The 19,297-nt window shown below is 41.3% G+C and overlaps 1 protein-coding gene across 1 annotated transcript; it reads right to left on the bottom strand.

The window, feature by feature from the left end:
- Positions 1–4,206: 4,206 nt before the first annotated feature.
- Positions 4,207–5,935, bottom strand: adrb1 (adrenoceptor beta 1). Its single transcript, XM_058621181.1, has one exon. It carries the CDS (start codon positions 5,745–5,747, stop codon positions 4,557–4,559), a length of 1,191 nt encoding a protein of 396 aa, XP_058477164.1. The 5' UTR covers positions 5,748–5,935; the 3' UTR covers positions 4,207–4,556.
- Between the last annotated feature and the right edge of the window lie 13,362 nt (positions 5,936–19,297).

Below are 19,297 nucleotides of genomic sequence, written 5' to 3'. Positions count from 1 at the left end.
TGGAAGACAATAGTTTAAGAATCAGAAGAAAGTTTGAGCCGCGGCTACACATAATCATGTGGAACAGAAACAGGCACAGATTTCTGTCTTCCAATTTGATTATTTTGCTTAGACTATTGATCAGATCTGATCACTTGCTATATATAATGTGAACAGTTGGTCAGGAAGATCAGATTCTGATTCAAATATAGCTGCAGTCTAAACAAGGCCTAATTGTGGTGATACTGAACTTGAAATAACCAAGTAAACCAGTTTAATGTGTACTAATCACCAAAATAAAACCAAATACCTTAAGCTCAACACTATTTAAATATCAAAAGATATCGAGATTTCTTTAATATATTTAAAAAAAAAATGTTTCTCTCCTAACACTACACAGGCAGCCGCTTATTTCTCTTATTTCTCTGTACTGTCCTCTGTAATAAAATGGCCGGTGAGTTTATGATCCTGGCAACTGTGTTGAATATTCCCACAACAGTGCGGCAGAGGTGAATCACTGGTCACTGTTGTGGAATGTAAACAGTGACCTCTGTTACCACTGCAGGGGTGAAGCCCATATCAATTCATCTACTTTGATTTGGAGCGGTTAACATGTCCATTGGAGACAATTATTCTCAAAGCTGCTGATTATAACTCCCGTGTCTGTGTTTCCACTGCTAATCTGCCCAAACACAAACTTCCTGCCAAACAAACAATGCTAAATAATGAAGTGGGTCTTTGCCAGGAGGCTGTGAGAGACACTGGCAGCAACTGCTTCTGTTATTTTCCTTCTTCCCTCATATTCATGCAGCAATCACATCCAAACAATGTTCATTAGGCAAAACAGCTGAGCTCAGTTCCATTCAGCATTTTCCCCGCTCTAATTGAAAAATACGGCTCAGCCCTTCTGGGGGAGCGCATCATTAGCACGACTGATCATGATAATGCGTTTTAAAGACGTCCGGCTTAAGGGCTAATTAATATCCCCGCAGAAAGAGCTGCGTATCTCTCCTGTAAGAACCGCTTCAGTGACACCAGCTGTCGTGATGTTTACTAAAACACTTTCTATGGTCTTACAACGTGACGCTCGAGGCGCATCCAGGGACAGACGGGACGCAGCAGCTCATCGGCTGTGCATCCATCGATATCAGCTGACTGTCATCGGCAAATAATATGATGTTTGCCAGTACACATGTTACATTCTGCTAATTCAGTGTTCCCCAAAATGGTGGCCTGCTGGTAGACCGTGGAGGTACTGCAGGTCAGACCCAGACCATTTGGGAAAGGATCGCTATTGTCATCAACGCACAACACAGTTATGAGGTCAAATGGTTTTGTTTTTCTAAATGATTTTAACTTAAACGTAATGAAAAGCCAATTCAGTAGTTTACTTGAGTGTTTTGCCACGTACTTGCTAAAGTACAAATCTAATCTCTGTTCTCGTTGAACAAGTAGCTGAATAAGAAAGAAATTCTCTTAAACTGCTGTTGTTTATCTTAAGAGTTAGTATTACATATTAGTATTATTATTATTATTATTATTATTAGTTTGTACAACATGTGCACTGCATACATATTTTTTCTACTAATATAAACTATTCAATATTGTACAACAATGGCAAAGATTAAGATGTAAGGCTCTGTATTCTGCATGACTTTGTGAAGAAATAACGCCAAATCCGTAAATAACGGAATAAACATTTAAAAATATATATATATATATTATTAATTATTAATTTTTGAATTCATCTGCTAGGCCAGTTTTGGCCCACGGGCCACCAGTTGCTGACCACTGCTGTAAAGGATCTTAGTAAGTAAGTATATGAATCACCTGAACTAGATCAGTGTTTCCCTGACTTTTAAGATGATAAACCACTGTGACCCACTTCACAATATTAATCCCATAAAGAGCAGATTGGTGCAGAATATAATGTTTTACAGCTGTTTTTGTGACAATTTATTTTAAATAGATAAAGCAGTCATTTCATTTGGTGCATGTTTTCAGTCATAATTCTTGAGTAAAAGACTGGAAACCACATGCAGTCTCTGGGATTGACTGATCTGACTTGTCAGTTACAAATATAATGTTCCAGTCAAACCCACAAAGGACAAATTATAATTTCACAAAAGCAGTTCAGTCCACGTCCGATATGTGATGTCTGCAGTGCAGATTTACCAAAGACTGATTGAATAATAGCAAATCCTTAACTGAGACAAACCTGGTCACATGGCCTGAGTTGAATTTTGGACGTGTGGCTTCAAACTTTGAGCAGAAAGATTAAAAAAAAGGAAGGCAAAGAAAAGCGCTGTTCACTTTCACTTACATTTAGGCATTCGGTGGAGTCTTTTATCCAAAGGGACTTATAAGTGATCAACATGTGAAGGTTACAGTGTAATAGGAAACATTCATTAAAAACTACAATGCAGTCAGAGACATTCATTACAGTTACGGTGCAGTGAAAGACCATCAGAGGTGCAAGGTCATTTCAGGAAGGAGTATGCAGCAGTAGAGAGCAATCAAGGCAAGTTAGTGAGTTAGTTAGTTAGTTAGTTAGTTGGATTTTAGAGAATAGTTCTCTCAAAAGAGATGAGTTTTCAAGTTTGCTGAAGACAAAGAGAGAAAGAGACTCTGATAGAATTATGGAGGTCAGGTCACTTGCATCATGGGAAGTGTTGGATCCAGTGTTAGTTCAAGTTCAAGTTTTTTTGCCTTGCCTCTTAAAATAACCCTATGTTAATGAAGTGCTGCCTCGAATGCATGAGCACACATCACCGAACAACAATTCACAGTGCATGAAATCACATGAATCAATTGCAATCCCATTTTCCTCGCGTAGCTTCTCTCACTCTCTCCACAGAGGTCAATTAGATCCCAGCAGCTCTGCACGGGCGACTTCACCGTCGACGTCCCATCATCTTTGCACAAATCCTTTTTTTTTAATTTCCTGAGGATTTAATTCTCTTCCTTGTAAAGGAATTCAAATCATCTTGACTTGACTCTTAAGTCACAAATAAATGGAATGAAATTCCAAATGAAGCTCAAACAGTAAACATGTTTCTTTTTATTTCACAGGAGCCGACGTACCACCTCACAACAGCATATAAAGCTTAAATGAGAAAGACAAAGGACGAGGCACAAACTCCTCATTTCAGTACCAAACAGCACATACCACAATACTGTATATGTACAAACTGGGCCCCACATTGACTCGAGTAGTTGAAAAAGGAGTTTAAAGAGAATAAATACATGTCTATTGTACATATGTGAAATGTTTAATATAAACAAATATCTGTACAAATTGCACTTGCCGATGGCTGCGAGGTAAAACACAGTGTGAGCACTATGAGTACATTACAGTCACTTCTCCTCAAATAGCCCATAACCATCAGTTTATAACAGTACGCCTGAGCGGGGCCACAGGGACAATTATCTATGACCCTTCACGGAGCCGGGGCTATAACTTAGGCCACATGACACCGTCCCCACTCCCCTTTAATAAATAACCCCCATTAACATACTGTATATCATTCAACGTAACATTAACCCAATAAAAAAAAAAAAAAAACAAATCCGTACACTTTGTGGGTCAAGTTTCACTTCAGTGAGACCTGCTTTATGGCAAAAACAGTGGATACAAAACTTGTAATTCAAAACTCAAAATTTGGCAGAATTGGATCATCACGTTGACATGACGCATGGGGCCCCTGTAGCCACAAGGGGGCCCCAAAGAGCACTTTTGTAAAATATTATCATATCTTGTCAATAATGATCGCATTTAGATGCAATTATGATGTCGAGAGTGAAAAAAGAAGGTTACTTCAGTGGGTTACACCTAAATGAATGAGGTTCATTCAAACGGGTTAGTAGGCAAGTTGTCTTCATATAAATTAAAGCCACACTATGTAACTTTAGGAGATCTGTGTACCATTACTTGTATGCTGTGTCGGGCAATACTATCAGACCTGACTGAGGGAACATTTGTGTGCACACAAACACAAGTTTTTCCTTCCTGGATGTTTTTGTGGGACCACAAGCTCTAAACACTGCTCCACCGAGGAAACAGTGACACATGAGTCATGTCACTTCATTAGAGTTGTGTGAGCTCACCTGACATTTGTTTATATTTAAATGTCACACACCAGTGTTTTAATTTATTTAGGTGTTCACTATTGAAGTAAGTTTGTCAACAATTCAATTATGCTCAATCAGTGACAATAGTCAAGTTATCAATCAGTGACAATAGTCAAGTGTTGGATGCTGTGAAGGAGGATCAAATCAATTTCGGCTTTGAGCCCCATAAAGTCATGGTGAGGCCCTGCACGTGCGCATTTGGAAACAATCATTTGTCCCAAAAATGATAAGAAGAAAATATGGCTTTCCAGCTGAGTTCCTGGTGATGTGATGTTTGTTTTCTCCAATGTAAAAAATAAATAGAATAAAACAAAAACAACCGACATCTCGTGTTTTCCACGAAAAGATGCACACGCTGCGTCAGTCAGTGCCTCATCTTTGTCCAGACTGTTGTAAACCCAAACCAATAAAAAGTTTTATTTCGTGGTTATAGACAATTTTCCCCCTCATAACTGTGACTCACGGTGAGGGAGCTTTGCGGGCCCCACCAGGCTGCTGTCACTGGTGTCCAGACCGGGGCATTCAGACCACATCCCCAGCGTCCCGGGCTCCAGCGTGGAGACGAAGCCGCCGGAGCAGCGGGACAGGTCGCAGGAGCTGATGTGCAAGCGTCGGTCAGCCTGCCTCGGGCAGCACAGCAGCCGCTTGAAAGCCTTCCTGAAGTCCGGGCTCCGACAGTAAATGATGGGGTTAAACGCAGAGTTCACGTACCCGAGCCAGTTGAGGAACACGAACAGGTCTTTGTCCACCACCTCTGCGCAAAACACGCGCACCACATTGACTATAAAGAAGGGCAGCCAGCACAGGGTGAACGTCCCCATGATGATGCCCAGGGTTTTGAGAGCCTTTTGCTCCCTGAGCGCCAGGATCTTGGACGGTTTCTTCCTGCACTTGGAGGTGAGTCCGGTTAAGGTGTTGTGAAACCTGCCCTCGCACTTGTCGATTTTCCTCAGCTGCTTTTTCGCCTCTCTGTACACGCGCGCGTAAACAAATATCATGACGAGCAGAGGAATGTAGAAAGAGATGATGGAGGAGGAGATGGCATATGCTCTGTTGGTGACAAAGTCGCAGCATTCCGGGTTCTCGTAGCAGTCCGTGTCCGCGCTGTCCCGGGACCAGTGCATGAGGATGGGGAGGAAGGAGACGAGCGCAGAGATGGCCCACACTACGCACACCACGGCTTTGGCCCGCGCTTTGGTCAGCAGGCTTTGGTAGCGGAAAGGCGAGGTGATGGCCACGTACCGGTCTATGGCGATTACGCACAGGGTTTCGATGCTGGCCGTGACGCACAGGACGTCCACGGAGATCCAGAACTCGCAGAAAAAGGAGCCGTACAGCCACGAGCCGTGCACCGCGAGCGCAGCGCCAAACGGCACCACCAGCAGCCCCATGATGAGGTCCGCGCTCGCCAGTGACACGATGAAGACATTGGTGAGCGTCTGCAGCCTCTGCGTCCTGGCGATGGCCACGATGACCAGAATATTCCCGAACACAATAGACAGCACGATGAGCGCCATCAAGACACTCACGCCCGCCATCCACTGATCGGACGCGGAGGAGGACACCGGTGCGTCCGACTCCTCGCCCCCGGTGCCATTCTGGAAGTTGAGCGACGAGGACGCACCATCGTCCCCCATGGCGGGCTAGTGCGCTGAGTGCGGATCCAGGTCGGGTTCATGTACGCAGATCCACGCAGCGTTTCCACGCGCTCTCCTGAGCCATGAGTGGCGCGCTCCGGCTCCACAGATAGCTCCTCTCTCCCTCTCTCTTTCTCTCCGTCTCACCGTGAACCTGCAGCGGGAGCTGCTGCACATCATTCAGGACATCAACAGGCTGTGACATCACTGATCCTCGCGACCAATCAGAGAGCTGCAAACCACTAATTGTCCAAACAGTGAGGTTAAGGACGCAAACAACACTTGAAGCTTAAAATATGATGCATAGACTAAATCAATAATGGATATAAATACACAGCACTTTCACTGAGCACTTTCTTTCTTTTTTTAATATAAAATATAAATGAAGCAGCTCCTAAAGAACAAGGAGACGGACACACACAACCTTGTAACTGATTTTCAATGTTTTAATCCTGAGAAAGCACAGACTAGACAATCCAGTCGCGACACTATAATGTGTGTTTAATCAAACCATTTCAGGGAAGCGATTCCAGGGATTTTGGATCTCACAGAAACTCACATGATTTAACGTGACTTCAGAAAGTAAACAGACATGGAGGTGGATTGTCTCTGTCCTTTGGATTGTCTCTGCTGAGAAATGCAAAAAACTGTGCATGAAGTCATGGCTGAGAAGACAGAATCAACTTGACTTGATACAAGTTACGGTTCAAAACAAAAGTACTCAACATGTGTTTCTCAGTTAACTCGCTCTCATTGGTTATTGCTGGGTTCTGCAAGCGTCCCCATCACTGTTCAGTACTAAATACCAAACTTAATACTGAACAATTTGAAATTGTGAAGACCCTGATGCGCCCCAATCACGTTAAAATCACGTCTGTTCTCACACTGCGGAATCATTTGGCCAGATAATCTGTTCAAAACAGCCTAAAACTGGAAGGGCGGAAGGACCAGATCATTTGACTCAGATCTGTTTTTTCAGGGCTGTGTGGAAACAGAAATCTGATCTGATTCATCAGACTTATATGAGTTCAGTTTTGCTGCGTTCACATTATCAGCCACAGTGTTCAGATTTGCTGCTCACTCTTTCAATCCATATATCCACAGATTTTTTTTGCATGTCACCAACAACAGAAAACTTCATATTTGTGAGACCAAAGAAACTGAAATAGGAGATAAATAAGATAAGATCACAAGCAAACAAACAACAAACAGGTATGAGTCACTTCCAAATCATTTTAATCTAAACGTGGTCCTATAGATTGGATTTATATGGTCATGCAACATGAGTGAGAACCCTCACTTGCAGCTTTTTGCCTGTAAACAAACAGCAAAGCCAAACAACAGTCAAGAGCAGTGAGTCATGTTCACATGAAAGTCAAAGGAACTGTCAAATCTGATCTTTGCTGACTCGGAACTGAACATTGTGGCCGACTATGTAAATGTGTTTGTTATCTGTGAGCAATCTGCCAGTCTGTGAGAAAACAAAAATACCAAATATGGACACCCACAATCCACCATGGCACAGCGAGCCACAGGGGTTTCCCCCGTTTTCATCTCTTACCAACACAGGGGAAACTTGGCCTCATTGCAACTGTATTACACAGAACCACTTAAAGGAACAGTTCAGGGTTTTTTTAAGTTAAAAAAACTTGCTTTATCTCACAGTTAGACAGCCTTTTCTTACTGGTAATGTACATTTGTAAACTGCTCACTCTCCTGCACCAAAGCCCAAAGACAAAATCAATGTTTTTTGGTCATGGGGACAGGAGCTGCTGGTCTAATGCTGTCTATGTCAATAAAAAGGGTATTTTAAACCCAGAAATCACAAAATAAAACATTTGAACTCACTGCCAAAAGCACGGGTGGCTCCATAAACCTTGTGAGCCTTTTGTTAAGTGGCTAAATTCTGCTTTTGCCAGTCATGTTTTCAGGGACAGCAGTCATCTGTATCTCAGGCTGGTCGTCGGTGACGATCCTTTACGCAACAACACTTCAGAAAAGCTGAATTTTCCCTTTTGACTTCACGAGTTAAGTGGTTTACACACTGCAGCTGAACTATTGGCATCATTAGGAACAAAGCTTTCAGCGCGGCTCATGTAAAAACACGAGTAATGATCTGCAGGATAACACTGGCGCTCTTTGTGCTTTGAACTGTCCAACATCAGGATGTCAACAAACTGAGGAGCCTGAGGACCAGCAGACGTGGACTGACTGTCAGGCAAACTGTTCACTCGCGTCTCTAGTTCAAACAAAAACAAGGTTACATCAGAAAAGAGGCGCCGCAGGGCAAACTGAAAACCTTTTTGTTGGATTAAAACAAAACTGTTGAGGAAGGTTTGGGGTAATAAATGACACGATGCCAAAGAAGGATTGTGACAGCACAGCATTCTTGGAGAACAACACATCATTGTTTGATGATTTAATGATTCAGGGAGCCTAAAAACTAGACTTTGAAGAAGTAAGATAGAGACAGAGGACATTTTCCATATGATGAACTGGCCTTGACGGCCCTTGTTTTTCATGGTGCTCATCCACGTGTCTGTTCATAAACCCGATGACCCATGTACTCAGAGGTTTGTGCAACGCCTTGACCTAACATAGCAGAGGATATCTCAGGGCGTTGACGTTGCTGCATGGATCTATAGCTCAAGTCTCTCTCTGTACACGCCTCCGTGGTAGGAAGGACTTTTACAAAACAAAAGCACCTCTTCAGCACATTTCAAAGGGTATGTGAGAAATCTTGAAAACAGCTGTGCACAGGAGGTCACTTTAACACATTTATGGCACATTTGTGTCACTGCTCATTCAGCTTCCAGCTGCTCTCTGTGACCAGCAGCTAACTTCATCGCAGCAGTTGGCGGCACCTGCATTTTCCCCTCTGCAGAAATTCAAAGACATGTCCGCTTGTCTGTCATTCTCTGTTTTAAGGAGAGATGTGGTGTTTTTGCAGCTTCATGTTTTTGAACTATGACGGTTTTGTGGGACTCACAATTTGTAGCTTGTGCTTCAGCTTCTCCTCCTTTAAAGACCAGTTTATGTTAATAAGCCATAATGTAGTCCACTGTTTCAGAACTTTGCATCATCCTCTTGATGGAAAGCTGGTCCAGGTGTGAGGCCAAGCGAGGGGATGGGTGGGTGTCTGTCTGTCCTTCATGTGTGTGACGTATCTGGAGCAGCCTTCAGCATATGACCATATGTATTAATGGCATTGCACAAGCTCAGTAGAAAAAAAACTCTATGAAACAAAGTGTCCAAAGAAGTGTACAGCCCTAGGCTAAAGCATGATAGTGCATGTCTCCTGTAACCCTCTAACACCAAGCTTATCGAAGAGTTGGAAAAAAAACACCTAGTTTCCATTTTTTGGCCTGTTTTTGGACATTGTGACAAAAACTCAGTGTTTTATACTGTTCAAATTTCAAATTCAGCACGCAAAGGCTGGTGTTCAGGTACTCTACAATGTTTTTTTATACATTCTTCATTTTAAATTGTTAATACACTATTTTAACACGCAGTAAATTATAAATTTATTCTGGAAAAAAGGGTTTAATCCACAGCAGATTACTAAAACAATATTGTTTCATCTGCAGGTCACACGTTTTGATGAGCATGGACAGACACAATCATTTAATATGCCGCAGATGACCCGGAGAAATCAATTTATCTCTGCTGATACTGACTTGTGTTTGATTGTGCTTCTTGTCTTTTACACTTGTTTTATGTTTTTTCCAGGGTTTTTTTTGCAGAGCAGGAAGTTATTTCCAGTTTCGGAGTAGCAATCGCTGCACCACAGCTTCACCAAAGCGACCTGCATGCAAAGTAGGAGTAGTGGAACAGCCAAAGAGCTAGGAGTCTCTGAACTGCTGTGTGATTGGTCAAAGCCACCTATGATGAGATTTAGTTGTGAGACTGTTAAGAATCATGCTCTCTCTCACATCGCTAGATTTACATTGTGCTGAAATCTTATTATGGAATTATTCATCAATAACCTCCCAATAATCCTGTATCTGTAACCCAACATTAAAGATAAGATATCACTTAATGAGGTACAAGCCATGTTTGCTCCACTGTTATCTGATACCTTCAAGAGCGTCTATGATATTACTAAAACACCTGAATCTTAAAATGTAAAATCTAAATCAAGATTTCTCCACCCTGCTCCTGCATAGTGACCCACTGTCCTGCATGTTTGAGATGTTTCCTCTGCTCTAACACACTTGATTTGAATGAACGGGTCGTTATCAGGCTTCTGCAGAGCTTGATGACGAGCTGATAAGGTGTGGTGGAGCAAGGACACGTCTTGAAACCCACTCGTAAAATCTGCAAACAATGCATATAAGCGTTGAGATTGTTTTCTATTTCAAGTATGCGTCACTTCAAAATAAGGCAGATAATAAATGGTCATTATCTCACTTTGAACCAAACTGAAATGTTCACTTCCCAGCATTATAAAAATGAAGGCAATCACTAGAAAGCCATTTCTTACAACCCATAATCACTTCATAATGAACCTGTTCCAAAGGTGGTTCTACAAAACAACACAGAGATGATCGCAGGCTGTGGCGAGAACATCCATGTTCCATGTCCTTTAAACACGAAAACAAAATTATATACACTTGTGACTCATACAGGAAATATTATTATTATTATTGAAGGCCACACAGAGAGGATGGTAAAAAAAAACCCGAACTGTATTTATTGGTATCAGAGTGATAAGTCTACAAAATTCACAACAGCAAAACAAGGAAATTAATTTTCCCTCGGACACTTGACAAAGAAGAGCCATTTAAAACACAAGGTGTAAAAAAATCAATGTAAAAAGCGTCTCCTGGGAGATTTCCTCTCCATGTTGGGACAAAATAACCCCCTCTTTGCCCATAAATCCAAGGTTGCTGGCGTTGTGTTTATACATTCACTACTTTTAGGCCAATCAAATCAAATGGGTGCTGTGGGAGGATTTGCACTCGCGATGACCTTGGAATTTGTGAAATCCTGTCGTTATTACCCGAGCCACGTTGTTTTGGTTGGAACGCTCCTCCTGTTTCCATCAGCGTCTTATATTTCAGTAGGATTACCCGCAGCATTATTAAATGTTAAGCAGCGATAAATGTGTGTAAAATCCATTTGATTTGTTGTGAGTGTTTCCAAAATGAAAATCCACTCACCGTTGCTTGGCTGCAGTGGTGCCGTAAACCTCCGAGGACCATTTCTGAAAGTAATAAGAACAAAAAACACAGGATCCGGAAAGCAGGAAATGAGTTGGTCTTTACCTGTAGTTGGGATGAAGGGGCCCTGTACGCCCTCAAACTCTTGAGCGTCTCCTCTCCGCTGGTGTCTCTCAGCGAGGCTCGGTTTATAGCGTTTGTACCACTCTGCTGTAATTCTTTCCCATTTTTTTGGTTCCCACACTTTCACAGAAATAAGCAAAGTGCTCTTGACCAGTGAACGGTAGCAAACTCCTACATCTCTGCAGGGCTAAGTTGTCCGTGTCACAACAGAGACAAGTGGAGTGGGCTCGGCTTGGCCTCGTATATCATCGCCCAGTGTCAAGTCAGAGGTCAGAGTTGACTTTGAAGTGGTGTTTTCCCGTTTGGTTTCAGGCGATGTTGGACGAAACCTCCACATTCTTATTTTTAGTTTGCATTCCTCCTTCGTCATCCGTGCAAATATGGAATTAATAATCATTTTTTTTGCTCAGACAGAGATATGATATGATCTTAATGGAGCTCACTCAGCCGGAATGTGGAGCGAATTAATGTTTCTGCAATTAAAACTGTGTAAAAGAACCATTTTCTCCTTCACTTCACCTCCATTTGGATTGAACTTTTTTATACCTTAAACCACTGCAAACATCACTCGGAGTCACTTCAGTCATCTTGTGTTCATGCCACTTTAAAACAAACAAACAGGCAAGTTATTTAAGGAGGTCAATAACAACTAACCAGTGTCAATTTCATGCATCATATGATTGTCACAGGAGGCGCAGCGTCTAGAAAAAAAGGCTCTTAAAGCCTTTTTTGTGCTGCTGAAAGGAGCCGTGTCCTCTCCTTCGAGGCTATTATCTCATCACTCACATTTAAACGCCCTGCCAAGCTCCTAATGACCTCCCTGACTTGTGATGCAGAAGAATTTTAACATTTTACATCTTTAAATGTCATGTGTATGCCTGACACCCAGCAGCAAAGATGGCATTCATAATCACACGGGGGTTCCAGATGCTGCCAGGAAGAGCTGATACAAAAGATGCAGAACATTCATGAGTTATCCGTGTTGTTATCCAGTTATACATAGGCTCACACTTGCATAACCTTTCCAGATGCATCGTTAACCCTGTAACTTTGACGCTGCAGTGCAAAAGTTGTTGTTGTTGTTGTTGTTACTAATGTTATTTTATGTGACATTATCTGTACGCTCCATCTGAAAACAGGCTCTACAAGCAAACTATCAGATCTGACTGATAGGGATGTACCGATACCACTTTTTTGTGTCTGATACCGATACCGATATCCGAACCTCGAGTATCTACGATACCGATATTATTCCGATACAGTCATTTTAGACCATTTATGAACATTTGTGCCGAGTCATTTCAAAGACATAATTCTCCAACTGTGTAACAAATATTGTTCTCCCCAAAAGAAGAAAATAAACAGCCCAAACATGACTCAGCTAAAATGCTTTTGCTGTTATTTATTTTTAGTTTTTCAGTCTTTACATAGTGAAGCATGCAATATAAAGGATTTTTGGACGGTATCAGATTCTACATTTTTATCTGTGCGATATCCGATCCAGTGATTTTGACCAAAATCGGACCGATACCAATACTTAACGATACTGATTTCCATCCCTACTGACTGATGCCGGGACACGATATTTTTGTCTTTCACGATGGTCACCATGTCAGATTAGGAATCACAAGTTCAGAGGTAACTGGGGAGGCGGCTCAAATGTTGGAGGCGATGCTTGTGGTCTTGTGCTCAGACACAAAAAAGAAAAGAAGGAAAAATGATTGTGGACCCGTTCCTGGGTCAATGAAATGTTCTTCAGTGTCACTATTCCACCTAACAGCAGCAGCAGCAGCAGCAGCAGCGTCCTTCTTCCTCTTCAACATGTTTATGTCCGTACTTTACACCACGTCAGAGCATTCTGTTATACTGTTGGTCAACAATCAGGAGCGCTCGTAGGCAGGAAAATATAAACGTCTTGTCTAGGATGTAAGGGGTGTTGTGGAGTGTCCCAGACGCCAACTCTCTATTCCTCTATTAATATATTATTTCTCTATTAATTGCGTTACATTACACTTCAGTTCATTGCTCTAGGCCACATGTGTCAATTTGGTGGCCCGGGGGGCACATGTGGCCCTCCAATCGATTACATGCGGCCTGTCCACCACTGTGCGAGGTGATGGAATAGAGACAGAATATAAGACTAAATGTATTTGCTGGCAATATTTTTACAATAGTAATGAGACATTCGGTTGTAATCCTTGCTTTATTACATGTATTACACTCAACATGAAATTACATATATTTAAGCTGTTTTAATCACAATTATCCTCGTCATTATTTGCTAAATTTTCAATTTAATTCTCTGTTGTTGTGCATCATAAATATATTTTTATTGTGAATCATTTTATATCAAAACAAGCACTTTTACTTTGCAATTCTGTCTAATATCATAATGAATATTTATATTGCCCACTGGCTACTGATAAAGTTGTTTTTTCCACTTTTTTTCCTCTATGTCGACCCCCTCTTGACCGGACTAGATGCTTATTGGCCCCCGGGTCATTGGAGTTTGACACCCCTGCTCTAGGCGGTCATAATCAGAAATGTGTCAGTGAAAATTGGCCTGAATTTGTGTCGTCTGACGAGCATTCGTCTGTACACACCGGCTGCACAGGAGCGGGCGGAGGAGGCAAGAAGTGTCAAACTGCTGAACAACTGGCCATTTTGAGCAGAATTCACTTCTGAAACTTTTTTTTTTGTGGGTGTTTCTTTGTGTTTTCAGCCAAACTCTTGACATAAAATGACTCACTTCCTGTGTGCAGGTTCAGGAATATCACCAGACGACACAAGATCCTAACACCTCTACACTGAGAGGTACAGAGAGTGGTGTGGAGCTGATGGATTTAATCAGCATTGTGTGAACTCATTTCACCATGGCTCGGATGTTTATATTGTTTAAGTTTTTTTTGCACTACTGCTTTAAAGGGGCTGTGGGGACTCGGTCACTCAACTCTGCCAGGCTCTGCCAGTCTACTGTACATGCTGATGTGGACACATTGCTCCCAGTAGTGAGTGTGGCAAAACTGTAGTATAAATCAGCTTTGAGTGGGCATCAAGACTAGAAAAGAACTATATAAATACAGACCATTGACTATTTACCTGTAAGATATGCAACTAGTGTTTAAAACAAGTACTACCACCAGCACTCCTATCTTTGCAGCAAGAAGACCTGGGTTTGTGACCCAGTCAGAACAAGGACTCCCACAGTCCAAAAACATGCAGATTTGGGGATGAGGTAAATTGGACACTCTAAATGTTGATAGTGATAGATGACTGTGAGTGAGTTTGCTTTCACTATTTAACGTCTCAAGGACTAAAATCGTTGTAGGGTTAGGGTTACATTTACTTTATTGTATTAAGATTTTTATGTCGTGTCTACTGAAGCGCAAACTTGGTCTGTATATCATTTTTGTATTGGTATATTCAATTTCTATGGATGTTAAAATGACACAGTGTAGGATTCCGACCTTCAAATGACAACTCATAACAGGGGGAAAGATATATCAGATATGACAGATAAGTCTGTCAAAGCCTGGTTTTGCGTCTGTGCCACAAAAAGAACTACAACATTCTACACTGCCGTTGCTTTGTCGTGTTTTCCGGGGTTGGTTTTCATTTCTAATATTCTGCTCTATGCAGAAAGGCCCTTTGCTTTAGACTTCACCAGTGAAGTTTGCATGTCAACAAATGCACAAGTTTCCTTGACGTATATTTTACGACAGTTGAGAACCAGAGAGGTCAAAATCAAACAAACACAAAAAATCAAACACAGAAGGAGACATGAATGCAATCGGCACTGGACTTTATCGTTTACTCTGCCTTGTTGCTGTGAAATAACCACAGCAACAACACATTCAGATGAAAACCGGCTCCAATAAACGATCACTTTCTCACTAAACTACAAGAAACCCAACAAACAAAATGGACACATCTCCTGGAGGAGAAATCTCTGCCCAATGGTGCATGAAACAATTACACCTACACACAAGAAAATCCAATATCAAATAAAAGAAACCTCCTCATGTAGCTCCCAAAAATGAGAAAGCAGAGCGACACACACACACAAAGCTGCCCTGACTACACAGCTGGACTACACACACCAGCTCATAGACACACACACACACACACACACACACACACACACACACACGCACACACACACACACACACACACACACAAAGCTGCCCTGACTACACAGCTGGACTACACACACCAGCTCATGGACACACACACACACACACACACACACACACCACATCAGGCCTCAGGCTGAAAACACTTCCATACAAAATGACCTAAAAGTTCCCTGTTTGTCATGAAGCAGCTCAAGAGGCTACAATAAAATAATAAAAAAATAAAAATGAAGATTCAAATTTAATAAAATGGAAGCAAATTAAATTACCTCACTAAATCTTGAAAATATGAGAAGTGTAAATCAGCCACGTGTGTGGTGTTGAATCAACTCTAAACAACATAATCAAACCAGGTTGTGTGTGTCTGTGTCTGTGGAGACGGCCAGAGCCCAAAGAAAGAGGGAGAGAGGGAGAGAGAGAGAGAGAGAGTGAGAGAGAGTGAGTGAGAGAAGAGCGGGGAATCAAAAGCAGAGAGAGAAACAGAGAGAATGTTTCAACTGTTTTTGTTGAATTTTTCATGAAATCATCACATTCATCTCCAAGCAGAGAGCCTTGCCAACGGAATGATTGTAGCAGGACAAAATGCCAGAACCTGAGACACACACACACACACACACACACACACACGTTCAGAATTCTTAGTAAGGACAATCATAGACATAATGCATTCCCTAACCCCTTACCCTAACATTAACCATTACAACTAAACGTCTAACAAAACTACTTACAGTACAGAACTGTAGGCACTTCAGTCGTCCTGTGCCGCTGACAAGTGCTTTCAACCTTGTTTGAGGTAAGAATGGTGTTCATCATGTGCTGAAAACACCCAAGGTCTTTTCCACAGATTTGTCTGACCGCCTAATGTGAGAACTGAGGGCTTCTTCTTCAAGTGCCTCCATGCTTGAAAATCTGCAGAAAACAGGAGATATTACGCACTTATTTACTGCTGGTTTATTCGCACAGTTATTATCATTATCATTATCATTAGTTATTACCTAAGGTCATTTTTCTGGAAGGTAAAACTCACAATTACTTGTAATAATTAGTTTAGAACACCTCTCCATGTAAAACTAATCCTGTCCAAATAGAGCTTTAACATATAAACCAGGGGTCTGCAAGTAAATTTGCTATTTTTTTTCTGAGCAATTGAATAATGGGCCAAAAAATATCATATCTTTTTTTTGTATGATTAAATCTCGTACAGAAATGAACTTGCAACAGCTCTTTGACTCATTATGGGGTTGGAGATCCTGGAAGAACACTTGGAGCAGGCTGCATTTTGAATTCAAAAATCCAAGCCCCTTTCGTCAGACTTCTCCTCCGAAGCTCCGCCTCCAGATCACACATCTTTCGTTTGCAACCAACACATGTTGTTGTCGCCTTTTCTGTTGTAACGCTGCTGCAACTCTACTTGGATTTAACAAGCTAGCAGAAGCTCTGGGTGTTGTCTTCTGAGCATATGCACGACTAGAGCACGCAGAGATGGCAGTTTGATTGATGCATCACGATGCACGTCATTAATTCGGATTGGATGGTGTTTTTACAGGCCTGTCTGATTTTCATGGTGTGAAGAGGATTTCAATCAATACAGTAAAAAGGGCTCCGGGAAAATAACCCACCGCACCTTTAATTGTCTGAATTCTTGTCATTTTGTGAAGATATGGGCCAGTTTTGCTGACCCCTGCTACAAACAGTGATTTTTAAGGTGTCACTGAGAGCGAGGAGCAGACGTGTCCTCACGTCCTGTGGTTTATAGGTGTTCTTTTTTTTTTGTTGCCCCTCACAAAGATGCATTTACAAGTGAACACACACAAAGAGACGATGGAGAGAATGACCTCATCACACTGTGTTCAGGTGCACTGAGTTACAGCAATCAGTCACCTGCAACCAGATACACACACACACACACACACACACACACACACACACACACACACACACGTGCACGTCACAGGAGAAAGACTGTTTTTAATGTCAGTGCACTCAGTCCAGTCTCCCACAGACCGGGTTAGGACCACAGATGGGTCATGGGAGATTTCTCAGAGGGGGTCACCAAATACATTTTATCAAGCCTTTTACATAAGATTGATTTAATAAGATACCTTAAATGAAATTTTGACTCATTTTTCTTGGAAATGGCTGGTTTACCGATTCAGAATTGGTGGTAACTTAAGAGGAAATAAGACACACATACTTTAAATGTGTCATTGTGTAAGTGTGTCAAATGTGACATTATTTTGTCCACTGAGATGAAGGATATTTTTTTTTACAAGAGAGACGTGGCTGAATATTGCAGCAACACAGTTACAGACCATGAATGAATAACAATAAAACTTAGACAACTAAAATCTTTAAACTCGCTCAGGGTGTCCGGGTTTTTGAAGCTGAAGATCAGATTGTAAATTATTCTAAAGTTTCATGTGCTCAAAAAAAGCTAATCATCATATTATGCAACAGTTTGTCATCTTTAAAAAAGTGCGTCCTTATTTAAACCGTTTGAGAAACACTGGCCTCATTCCACCAGTGTTCATGCTTCACTGTCCCTTAACAGAAGAAGGTCACATCCAAGAGTTCACCATCACCATCATCATCATCATTATCATCATCATCATCATCATCAGTCATCAGTCCTGATCTGGTCCTTCTGACAATTGTGGGTGCTTCCAATATGAGGCTGATTTGAACAGATTATCTAGCCAAATTATCCTGCAGTAGTGTGAGGGATTAACATACATTATTTTAAGTATTAAACATGTTTGGTATTTATGACAGAACAGTGATTGTGTCAGTTAACAGCTACTAACTGAGGACGCAGAGTCCTCCTTCATGTCTGTTTGTACTCTGAAGTCACGTTAAATCACACAGGTTTCTGTGAGATCCCAAATCCCTGGAATCTCTGGTCCTGCGTCCCGACCGGATTGTCTAGTCCAGTGTTTCCCAAGCCTGGTCCTCAGTGTTATCCTTATTTAGATGTTGCCTCTGATTCAGCTCGTCATCAAGCGCTGCAGAAGCCTGATAACGAGCTGTTGATTTGAATCAGGGAAAACACTCTAGTTTGTGCTTTCTCAGGATTAAAACACTGAAAATAGGTTTCAAAGTTTGTTGTATCTGTGGTCTCCCACGTTTATAAATTCAATTCAGGTTCGAAAATCTTTTGACCTTTCTATAATCATGACCCATATCACAATTTGTGTATAATGTAACAACGTATTCACAGCCACGTCTGTAACATCTATCATTGATCTGGTACACAGATTACAATATAGGAATAGGAATACAATATAATTGTATACTTGGTGTTTTAAATCCTATACATAAATCTTAACCAAAAAAAACCAAATTTTTTTTTTTTTTTTTTTTTAGCAAATTCAACCCAGTTTTGGGGAATCACTGAGCTTCTCCTACCTTCTTGTCTGGGTTTAAGTTGGAAAAAAAGAAGCTTTGCTGCTCCATCAGTTTGGAACAATTCACAAGAACAGCATAAATCTGAATATTTTGAAATGAATCCGTGGAGTCATGTGAATATGGCTGTTTTACCACTACATGCCATACATTTTACGGTGTGCATCTTGATATTTTATCAGTCTGAATTTAATTTATGTGTAGATTGTACTGTTGTTTGTCTATTAAATGTGCTGCTGTCAGTCTTGGCCAGGAGATATTTGTCAAATACATTTAAATATCAATTAGGGGTTAATTGCTGGTTAAATAAAGGTAACAGTATGACATGCAGAACATGTTTTCATTAATATTGAATAGTATAAAAATAAGTTATTAACTACAATTTAGGAAAGTAAGTTAGGGTTAGTATTAAAATCACTTTTTTTTTTTTTTTTTTTACAATGAAATACCAGTCAATTCACCTGTGAGTTAAAGGGTGAAAGAAACAGGTTACAATAATACAGGTTATAGTAACTACAATGACAGACAAACGTGTCCTGCTTTTATTCGTCCGTTTCCTGTGAGCTGATCGTGACCGGTGGTTCAGCGGCCGAGACCAACGTCACGTATTTATTGCATGATGGGAACATCGAGTCTGTCATCTGTGGTCAGCTCACACATGTAACCTGAGACCGCGGCATGTTACTAATGAGGGACGGCGCTCATTTGTGAAGCCTTTGATCAAATCTC

This window comes from Solea solea, chromosome 21 (assembly GCF_958295425.1).
Source record: "Solea solea chromosome 21, fSolSol10.1, whole genome shotgun sequence".
NCBI classification, from domain to species: Eukaryota; Metazoa; Chordata; class Actinopteri; order Pleuronectiformes; family Soleidae; genus Solea; species Solea solea.
This window is presented reverse-complemented; position numbering and strand designations above follow the sequence as displayed.

Excerpts from the sequence above, each read along its gene's own strand:
- adrb1 (XM_058621181.1), bottom strand. The coding sequence starts at position 5,747 with ATGGGGGACGATGGTGCGTCCTCGTCGCTCAACTTCCAGAATGGCACC.